This window comes from Neolamprologus multifasciatus, chromosome 20, assembly GCF_963576455.1.
Source record: "Neolamprologus multifasciatus chromosome 20, fNeoMul1.2, whole genome shotgun sequence".
Lineage (NCBI taxonomy): Eukaryota > Metazoa > Chordata > Actinopteri > Cichliformes > Cichlidae > Neolamprologus > Neolamprologus multifasciatus.
Genome location: NC_140458.1, coordinates 19,251,391 through 19,262,795, shown reverse-complemented (window position 1 = coordinate 19,262,795; position 11,405 = coordinate 19,251,391). Strand labels below are relative to the sequence as shown.

The 11,405-nt window shown below is 40.3% G+C and overlaps 1 protein-coding gene across 1 annotated transcript; it reads right to left on the bottom strand.

Moving 5' to 3' along the window:
- Positions 1–1,483: 1,483 nt before the first annotated feature.
- Positions 1,484–4,431, bottom strand: crebzf (CREB/ATF bZIP transcription factor). Its single transcript, XM_085145903.1, has 3 exons — positions 4,241–4,431; positions 2,264–3,327; positions 1,484–1,865 (listed from the first exon to the last, which is right to left on the bottom strand). The coding sequence occupies exon 2, from the start codon at positions 3,282–3,284 to the stop codon at positions 2,511–2,513; it is 774 nt and encodes a 257-aa protein (XP_085002029.1). The 5' UTR covers positions 3,285–3,327; positions 4,241–4,431; the 3' UTR covers positions 1,484–1,865; positions 2,264–2,510.
- Positions 4,432–11,405: the final 6,974 nt, after the last annotated feature.

Genomic DNA, 11,405 nt, shown 5'->3' with positions numbered 1-11,405 from the left:
CGATCATTAAAATTGTCTATTACTTCGTAGTATGAATGTCTGTGGCAGTGTTTTTATTAGCAGCACAGACAGCTGCCAAAGCTATGCAAATAAAGTCCAAAATCTATGCCCTCCACATTTTCCAAAGACATCTAAGTAGGTTGGCATCTTTCCTGGATCAAGTCTGACCTCCGGGCCTTATGTTGGACACCCCTGATTTAAATTGACTGGAGCTGAAACTGCTCATTTCTTACACAGTTGTACAACAAATAGTCAACAATGTCCACGTATGTCACATGCAATGCTTCAAGTACCTTAAATATGCATTATTCCTCATTGCCAGCAAGGGGTGATTTCTTTGGGCATACATGGAGGTATGTGAATTCATACATTTTTTAAAAAAAAAAAAACACTGCCATTTGTACTACAAGTGGGGGGAATTTTTTAAGTATACAGCTCACATGCAGACTGATAAGGATTGACACAGATGATCATTAAGCTACAGATCTTACAGTCTGACTTGTGAGTGAATGAGTTTCCCCACTGTTGATGGTTTTGGTTTTCTGCAGTGTTATACAACACTTTCAAATCAGAGTCCAACAGCCTGTAGCTAACCATCACAAGAAGAAAAACAAATAAACTTTAGACAGTCAGAGAAGCTATGTACTTATTTGGTTTCCATGCTAAGCTCACCTAATAGACTCCACTTTTACATGCATCACAATTTAATGCCTGGCTGATCAATCATTCCAGTCTGCATACGCACACTGAAAAAAAAAGAAGAAAGATCTCAGTGGATCAAAGGTAGTTTTCAAATAAACTATATTACAATGTACACAATATTAGTGATAGAAATTAAAGCAATTCACTTAAATCCACCTGCTGTCTACAGACCACACTTTTACTGTGTAGAGATCTGACTCATTACACCCATTTTCACTTGAAAATAAAAGTTTTCCACTAGTTTTCACATGGACAGCTTTTCATGTGAAGCAAGCTCAAGGATAGAGCAACTTATGAAACCTGAACATTTGAATTGAACTAATGAGTTAAGCTCAAAGTAAGGTTTCCTGTTCCAAAGTAACTACACAACTACTGAAAATGGTGTTTGACAGTCACAGGGCTGGCAATCCCAGCAGTGTAAATATACCCTGACGTGTAGGAGTTAAAAGATCACCAGGGACTGGCTTGGTACAGTTTAAGTGGACTGACCGAGACCTATAAAAACGCCACTAATTTTAGGTGTAGGATGTGGCTGTGTAATCTGAAGTAAATGGGCTAAAACATGGGCAAGATAACCCCTGTGGGCCCTCATGCTTTGTGCTTCCATCAAATGAGGTCTTGGTCATTTGTTTTGACAACCTTTACCAGACTTGACCCAAATGTTCAGTTTATCGGCAGAGAGCTTGCTGTTTAGAGAGAGAAAAAGAGACACATTAATATCAATAGTACTAAACAAGACTCAAAAACAAAACAAAACAAGCAGATGCTTTTAAGTCAAAAGTACTGTAAATAAGATTTATTTGTCCAACATTTCTCAAAGGCCATTTACCTAAAACAGTATGTGTTCAGAGTTATGTACACATTTACACATTTTTTTCACTTACAGCAGATTTTTCTGAGTATGTTAAATATACATTCCAACAATATATACAAGTTATAATTCTTAGACTGTTAAACTTGTGTTTGCCTAAACGAGAAGCTATTGTCAGCCCTTAAAAATGCTGCGGGAGCTATGCTGACAGGATCAGCAGCTACAGATGTTGTGGAGTAGTGATGAAATAGGATCACAAATACCATTTGATACCGATACTACCTTTAAAAAAATACCAGGCCACGATGGCAGCCGCTTGTCCAGCCTCTTCCCCTTCCACCAGCAGAATCCACTTTAGCATAAAGAAAAATAGGTGGCGCTAAATGAAAGTATTCTTTTGTACAGGGATGCGGGTTCACAAAGAGATTAGTTCTACAAAAACTGAACATACAAAAAATTGTCTTCCGACAGATTATTGCTTTTCCAATTTGAGACTATATAAGATCACTCTTTGTGGACCCGCACCTTTATCTTAACATCTTAAGATTAAAGATAACAGACAATTAAGAGTAAAACCTAATTAACTTTAATCAAGTTATTTCCTATAACAACAATCCATATGGAAAAGACGTGCTCAAAAACTAGCAGGAAAATAAAGTTATAGAAACAAAAACACTGGCGTTGCGGCTGAATGCTATACCCTGTGAAATAAAACAAAACAGAAAATGTCTGTTCTTGTCTGATCCTTACCATGGAGTCAAGAAGACAAAGGCGTTCTGAAAGCCACTCATCCCGCATGGTGGATCAACCAATTACCTAGAAGAAACTGTCAACAAGGTTTAGCAGTAACATGAACTCATTCCATCATCACACCAAAACACATGCACAGTTCTTAGGCAATTAATCAATTCAAAGCGTTCATCCAGCCTCAAGTTCAGCACACTGAGCCCCATCAAGCTCAGTCTCAATATCTGAAAACAGAGAGAAGTACTTGACCCTACATTTTGAGCACCGTGCTTGCACTCTCTGCACACTTGGTGCAGAACTCCACTGAGACATGATTCTTGTCCACATGAAGACACACGCCACCAGATGTTTCTTTTTCCTCCACTCTGGCCCGTTTCCTGGGCAGGGCGTAGTCGTGCTCGTTTGAGTTGGGCCCCTGGAAAAGTGAGGAAGATAATTTCATCCCATTCACACCGCTCAGCCTGGACAAGAGCTGGGCTAACATGCTCTCATTTGCCAGCACAGCCCTCAAGTACCTGGTTTCATCTTCCAAGTCTTCCACTCTCTTGGTCAGCTGAGAATTTTCTATTTTGAGCGTGCTATTTTCCGTTGAAAGCATGCCGATCTTCTGCTCCAAGCTATTGACATATTCCTTCTTCTTGAGACGATTTAATCTGGCAGCGATTGCATTTTTGTTAGTCACGTGACTTGACTGTTTTTGCCTGCTGTTCTGGGAGTCAGAAGAATATCTCTCAGGAGATGAGGCAGTTGAAGCTTCAAGCCCGGAGTCTCCATCTTTGGTGTTGTACACACAGAGATCAGCCAAATCAATATTGAAGAGCGAGGATGAAGCATCTCTGTCTAGTGTCCATTTTAAGTCTTCAAACAGGTCATCAAGCTCTACTCCAGCAGCATCCACATCTTTAACTCGGAATCCGTCACATGGAATCAGAAGATCTTTCATACTTTCCACATCTACCGCCTCAACCTCTGGAGACTGCACTTCTGTGTTTGTGACAGTGCGACTTCTTCTTCTAGTGATCATTGTGGTTTGTCAGCTGGACTGCAAGGAACCTGTCCACAAAGACCTGAACATGTAAAGACAGAAACATACAATTATGTTGGCGTAGATTTGATTACCAAACAAAGGTAATACAGTAAACACAGGCCAATGAACAATAACTAATTTACAATTGTACAGAATAACCTAAACATTTATAAAATTGTCGGCATAGTGTTTATTTTCTACTAAACTAATATGAAAGACGTATAGAGTATTTTCCCGTTTGGGCTTGAAAAATAATTCACTCCTCTTAAATCACTTATGAACCACTTCGTGATAGGTACTGGCGTTCTCCTTACAGGCGCGCTGAGATATCTATTGCTTAAACGTACTATGAACGTATAATGGCCTCTTGCTAAGCTAAGGCTTAGCTTTACCTGGCCTCTTGCTAAGCTATGGCCAAGCTTTACCTAGCCTCTTGCTAAGCTAAGGCCTAGCTTTACCTAGCCTCTTGCTAAGCTAAGGCTCAGCATTAGCTTCACCTACAATAGGTACTTTTTACAGTAGGTGCTTGACAACACACCACAGAAAGTCGTTTGTTCAATATAAAGATACATTTTCGCATTACCGCAACATTCGCAGATTAAGATACCAAATAACATCATCACAAATATTAAGGGCTGTCAGCAAGCTCACTATAGTTCTATAGTGAGCTTGCTGACAGAGCCCTGGTTGTCCTAAAACCACGTTCGCCTTACCGCCAAGCAAATATTCGTAAAATACGGTTAGCTTTGATTTAATCATTAATGTTCTGATACATTGAAAGAGAGAGTAAAATATATCCAAGACATACAGTCTAATTAATTTGAAAGTTGAAGCATAAAACGTCCTCTTTTATCGTCCGCTCACATGCTTCTTAGCTGCGGCTAGCCTTGCTAAAACACTAAGGCGCTAACTCATAATGACGCAGCACACTAGTTCTTCAACCGTGTACTTACCTCCCTTTTAGGGAAAACGGCAGTAAATGCTTTCGGTATATCCGTTGATTAAATTACCAAGATTACAGATTGCTTATCTGTTTCTTTTTTCTGAAGAATCCGAAGTTTTAAACAGAAAACAACACGGAGCAGTCCAAAGAGTGTAACCGAATACCTTCACAGTGAGTTCAGACGACACTTCCGGAAAATTCTTCTTCTTCTTCACAAGGTTAGCAAACATCAAAATGGTGCATTACCGCCACCAATTGGTGTGGAGTGTCCGAAAAATTCATTCAAAATAAGAGCCTTACAACGAACCATTTAAGATGTGCATTTCACAATGACAAGTCTCAATACTCTAAATTTAAGCAGCGTTTTGTTGCAGTCTCAATACGACGGAAAATCGTACTAGTAGTTCATAGCCTTGTTACTGTAATTACCTTCTTTTTGGTCTCTGCTGCCCATATTATCACTAAGATTCCCTCTATTCACCACATCACCCCTGTCCTGAAGCAGCTTCACTGGCTTTTGATGATGATGATGGTGATGTACACTAACCTCATTTAGTCGTGGTCATGTGACCTGGGTGTTTAGAACCTGCTTCGAAACATCTGAGCTTCAGAAGCCCGACACAGTTTCAAAACATCTGAGCTTCCCATCTTTCCCACCTCTAAGTATTAATGACATGTTAGGATAAACATATTATCTTAATGTATCATTTTGAGACTAAAATAAAATTTTAGACATTAAATTCAAAATAGTATTTTGATGATAAAGAGGATAAGATGATTTGAGAAAAGCCAAAGTACAGCTTTCTGAATAAAGTCAAAATGTGGAGACTGAAGTCAAACAGCTGTCACAGCTGATACATCCTTTTCAAAATGCCTTGTGTTAGTGAAACTGTACTTCAGAATCAGTTTTAGAAATCCAAAAGTTATTTCACGTTTAGCACATAAACACAGTGTGGTAACAAGTATATGACAATGGTGCAGTAAGCTACATCTAACTAAAAGGAAAAAGCACAAAAACCTGTGCTAGTGACATGGATTTGTGTGAAATGAAATAGCTTGCAAATGCAACTATACTGATCATTACAATCTCACAAAGAAAACAGAATGTATGTTGTATTACTAGAGACTGGAGGGGGTATTATCTGTGGCAGTTGTTTGACTTGAAACAACAGCTTTAATGTCCAGATTTTGACTTTAGTCTTAAAATTTACAGTCTGTTCAACGACCTTCTGTCTCTCACTGACTCAAGTAACTTCAGATTTTAAACAATTGGTTTGGTAAGCTCAGAGACCCCTGACCCACATACACAGGTGAATCCAATAATGAGAAAGAGTATTTAAGGGGGTCAATTGTAAGTTTCCCTCCTCTTTTCATTTTCTCTGAAGAGTTGCAACATGGGGGTCTCAAAACAACTCTCAAATGACCTGAAGACAAAGATTGTTCACCATCATGGTTTAGGGGAAGGATACAGAAAGCTGTCTCAGAGATTTAAGCTGTCTGTTTCCACAGTTAGGAACATATTGAGAAAATGGAAGACCACAGGCACAGTTTAAGTTAAGGCTCAAAAGGGCAGACCAAGAAAAATCTCGGATAGACAGAAGCGACAAATGGTGAGAACAGTCAGAGTCAACCCACAGACCAGCACCAAAGACCTACAACATCATCTTGCAGCAGATGGAGTCACTGTGCCTCATTCAACCATTCGGCGCACAAGGAGATGCTGTATGCGAGAGTGATGCAGAGGAAGCCTTTTCTCCGCCCACAGCACAAACAGAGCCACTTGAGATATGCTAAAGCACATTTGGACAAGCCAGCTTCATTCTGGAATAAGGTGCTGTGGACTGATGAAACTAAAATCGTGTTATTTGGGCATAACAAGGGGCGTTATGCATGGAGGAAAAAGAACACAGCATTACAAGAAAAACACCTGCTACCTACAGTGAAATATGGTGGTGGTTCCACCATGATGTGGGGCTGTGTGGCCAGTGCAGGGACTATGAGTCTTGTCAAAGTTGAGGGACACATGGATTCCACTCAGTATCAGCAGATTCTGGAGACCAATGTCCAGGAATCAGTGACAAAGCTGAAGCAGTGCCGGGGCTGGATCTTTCAACAATACAACAACCCGAAACACTGCTCAAAATCCACTAAGGCATTCATGCAGAGGAACAAGTACAACGTTCTGGAGTGGCCCTCTCAGTCCCCAGACCTGAATATTATTGAAAATCTGTGGTGTGAGTTAAAGAGAGCTCGGAAGCCATCAAACCTGAATGAACATATTTTGTAAAGAGGAATGGTCCAAAATACCTTCAACCACAATTCAGACTCATTGGAACCTACAGGAAGCGTTTAGAGGCTGTAATTTCTGCAAAAGGCGGCTCTACTAAACATTGATTTCATTTCTTTTTTTGTGGTGCCCAAATTTATGCCCCTGTCTGATTTTGTTTAAACAATTATTGCACACTTTCTGTAAATTCAATAAACTTAATTTCACTTCTCAAATATCACTGTGTGTCTCCTATATCAGCGGTCCCAAACCCCCGGGCCTCGGACCAGTACCGGTCCGTGAGTCGTTTGGTACCGGGCCGCGAGAGTTGAGGCTCAGGTGTAAAATGTATGGTTTTTTAGGGTTTTTATCAGTTTTCAGCATTATTTTGTTATCGTTTTTATTGTTAACTCGGTTTTCCTGGGTCTTTTCACATGTGTTATGAATAACTCTTCTTTTTTTTCAGTACCGGTAATAGTTTTATTTTGTTGTATTTTTCCGCGACACCTTAAAGGCCGGTCCGTGAAAATATTGTCGGGCATAAACCGGTCCGTGGCGCAAAAAAGGTTGGGGACCGCTGTCCTATATGGTATATTTAACTGACATTTTTTATTGTAACAATCAACGATTTGTACAGGAAAATAATAACTATTAACAAGGTTGCCCAAACCTTTGCATCCCACTGTATACATGTGACACATTATACTGCAAAAAGTTCCTTATTACTACTGAAATTGTTTTAAAGGAATAGTAAAACTGATTTTTTAGCTTATTAATTGTGACTGAAATACTGTTTCTACTTCAAACTTGCTTGATATCATTCAGGAGGGTTATATGTGACACATTATACTGCAAACAGTCTTTCAATTAGCAGTTTGTAAGTAAAGAGTTACAGAGTAATGGATCCCACTCTTTTTTCTACAACAACAACAACAAAATTTTCATTGAAAGGCCAAGAGCTTTGAGGTTCAAGGTGAATTTTTCAAATGTTTTACGATGAGTACTTGTTAGCCCAGACAGGAAGATTATGAATGCCAGCAATCCTCAAGCACGGATTATTGAGCATCCGTGCTCAAGGTTTTTCAACAACTCAGTTTTTATAAACGACGGTGTTCATTTAACAAAAGTCTTCAGTCATGTCACAGAAAACTTGAGGCATTTCTTTCACAGTCCAGAAAACCATATGTTATTCATTTTAGGCAATGTGAGCAACATATAGCTAAATTGTGCTCTCATTTTTCTTTTCTTTTGCCTCTCACCCCCCAACCAGTCATGACAGATGGCTGCCCTTGAATCTGGTTCTGTCAAAGGTTTCTTCCTGTTAAAAGGACGTTTTTCCTTTCCACCGTTGCTTAGTGCTTGCTCTCATAGGGGATCATTTAATTGTTGGGGTTCATAGTGTAGAATTTACTTGCACTGAATGTAATCGGCATGAACTAAAAAAACATGAAAAAATTCAGGTGAGGGGTTCACATAGTAGAGAGCACTACAAAAACTACAAATAAAAAAATGTCATTAGCGGCAAATCAAAATAAAGAAAACAATTTAAAAAAACCCAACTTACTACTGTGTTTATTTACTTAAATGAACACTTGTATTTTTTTTTGTCATAGAAGAATATGAATATTAATACCAAGGTGTTCCCTGGCCAGCCGAGAGATATGATCTCTCCAGCATGTCCTAGGTCTGCCCTTGGGCCTTCTCCCGGTGGGACATCCCCAGAGTACCTCACCCAGGAGGCATCCTTGTCAGATGCCTGAACCACCTCAACTGGCTCCTTTCGATGTGGAGGAGCAGCGGTTCTACTCTGAGACCCTCCCAGATGGCTGAACTTCTCACCCTATCTCTAAGGGAGAGGCCATCCTTCAGAGGAATCTCATTTCTGCCGCTTGTATTTGAGATCTCGTTCTTTCAGTCACTACCCACAGCTAGTGGTAGATCACCCAGCAAATTGAGAGCTTTGCTTTTACACACAGCTCTCTCTTCACCAGAGAAGAGAGAGCTGTACAGTGTCCGCATCACTGCAGCCGCAGCACCACCCCGTCTGTTGATCTTCCACTCCTTTCTCCCGTCACTTGTGAACAAGACCTCGAAATACTTAAACTTTCCGACTTGGGACAGGAGCTTGTCCCTGAACCTTTTCCGGCTGAGGACCATGGCCTCAGATTTGGAGGTGCTGATTCCCATTCCCATACATTTGAGAGCCATTCCTTAAGTTCAGAGACTTCAGTTCCTTAAGTTCAGAGACTTAAGGAACGGTGCTATCTAGCTTTACTAGATAGCACCGGCAAGCTTAACAGAAACATAAGACAGACTTAACAGGAGCACACTGACTGGAAGAACTAACACTGACTGACAGACCCAACGCACACAACATAAAAGGATGCGACAACGACATAATGATGAACAGAGGGAAACCACGGATTTAAATACAGTGGTCCCTCGTTTATCACTGGAGTTATGTTCTAAAAATAACCAGTGATAAGTGAAATCCGCGAAGTAGCCAACTTTAATTTTTACAATTATTATAGATGTTTTAAGGCTGTAAAACCCTTCACTACATACTTTATACACTTTTCTCAGACAGGCATGAACGTTTTCACACTTTTTCCTCTTGTTTAAACACTCTAAAAGTTCAAACTTTGAGTGCAGTAAATAAGTGCAGTATTATAGAATGATACCAATGCAACGTTTCATCGACATTGTTGTGTTTGTTGGGGAGAAAACAACAGAGGAAGCAAAAGTCAACATAACACATGCAGGATAAGACATTATCAAAGTAAAACACTGGAAACTAACAGTGAGACTCAGACATACAGACTTGACAAAGTGAGAATAAACAGACATGACTGGGGAAATAGACAAGGAAGACACAGAAAACAGACTTTAAACTATAAGACTTCAAACATAAATTCTCACAAAAAAAAAAACAAGAATATAAAACTAAGAATATTCATAACTAAAAATGAGAGATCTCAACTCAAAACACTGAGTCGAAGACCCAAGACCATAACAACGATGGTTTAGTCCTGTCACAGTTTAGAAGTGTGAGTCAGTTTCCTTAATTCTGGAATGTGAGTTAATCCAAATCTGCCTGCAAAACCTGCCAGACAGCACAGGATATAAAAACAAACAAAAAATCCTGAATCAAAAATGTAATGGCTTACAAATTCCGAGTTGCATTTTTTTTAACAGTGCAATATACTCTCAGAAATACAAGATATAATTTTCCAACTTAGAGAGAGATGTCAAAGGGTAAACAGTGAATAGATTCAAGGTCTTTAAGTGATATGTGGTGTACTGCACTAAACGTGCTAAATACAAGACTTCACTTCATAATGTAGCAGTGGTTATGAGTCCATCCATTTGGATGGGAGAAGCAAGGTGAACATGAAGGAAGCTGGCAGTCTGAATGTGCAGTGGAACCAGGAACGGTGGCATGGTTTTGCAATTTGCAATAGAGCTGGAGGTTATCCAAGCTCTCTGTTGCACCTTTAACTAGAGGCAGATCACAATTAGAATTAGAATTAAAGCTGCAAGCAGCGTTATGAGGGCCCAGGCACCCCCGGCGCGTCGAGCCACACCCAACACCTACAACCAGCATGTCCGATCTGATGTCACATTGATGACAAATTGCAAATTGCATGACAAATGGCATAACAAACATTTCCGAGCTTGAGTCACATCATACCTGCGACCTTTGGGAGAGATTGGACATTGTGTTTTTGAGTGACAGCAGATTACTGCTTTTTGGCGAGTGATTGAAACTCCACGTGCCGCCATGACCACCCGGTTTCCCTCAATGTAAAAAGCTTCGCAATTTAACATCACAAAGGTCTTTAGATTCCATGCACTAGAGATCGTGGCAATGTGACGAAATCCCTTGGAGGAGTTCGTCAAAGAACGGTGCCTGAAAAGAGGGGAAAATGTTGCCAAAATTACACATTAATTTTAAAATGGCTGACTTCCTGTTGGATTTGGGATATTGCTCCAAGAGACTTTTTTGTACATCTTGATATCTTCCATAAGCTTACCAGGTTTCAGACTCATAGATAAAACACAGAGCAGGGGCTGATGTTTTGAAAGTTTGTAGGGGGCGCTGTGGAGCCGTTTTGCGCTATTCAAGGAAAAAGATCACATGACAACATAGCCTTCATCACATTGGAGGTGTGGGCCAAATTTGAAGCCTCTATAAACTTTCCAAGCCCCTCAAAAGCCACTTCATCTTTCATGGTGAACTGCGCTTCCACCAGGGTGCGCCGTTCAGTTTAAACTCACAATTTTCACACTGAAGCATCACGAGGGACTCATGTTAATATTCACCGCTTTTGAGGTGTCCACGATGAACCTGTGAAAATCAGTACAACAAAGTGAAAGCCATGACATTCCCTGTTGCCACTAGGTGGCGCTCTGCATATTCCTGACAATGGGCACATCAATCTGTTCAGGGCGGGTCTTACATCATACCTGTAAAGTCTGGTTCTGATCAGACTGGATTTCATTGAGTTATACTAATTTGTTTCTCCATGGCGAGACATCAAAGTTCGCCATTCTGCTGGGGTCACACCCTTTTGCGAAAAGTCACAGTTTTCACTGTAACCCAAGACCAACTCCTTAAGGCTTTCCTGGAGAAATTTGAGATTTCAGATGTCACCCATCACTATACTGTACCCCAAAGTGTAAAACATGACATTTCCTGTTCCCCCTAGGTGGCGCTGTTACTGATGTCAAATATGGCAGTTGAAATATGTTCAGGGGTGGATTCTTATCAAATGTGTGCTCTTTGGTCCAGATCGGACAATGTATGACAGAATGAGAGGCAATAAGATTTTCATGGCGAGTCATCGAAATTCGCCGCAGCGCCACGGCCTCACCGTATTGTGAAAACTCAAAAGCTCCGCAATTTAAC

Coding starts and splice junctions, on each gene's coding strand:
- crebzf (XM_085145903.1), bottom strand. CDS start 3,284: ATGATCACTAGAAGAAGAAGTCGCACTGTCACAAACACAGAAGTGCAG.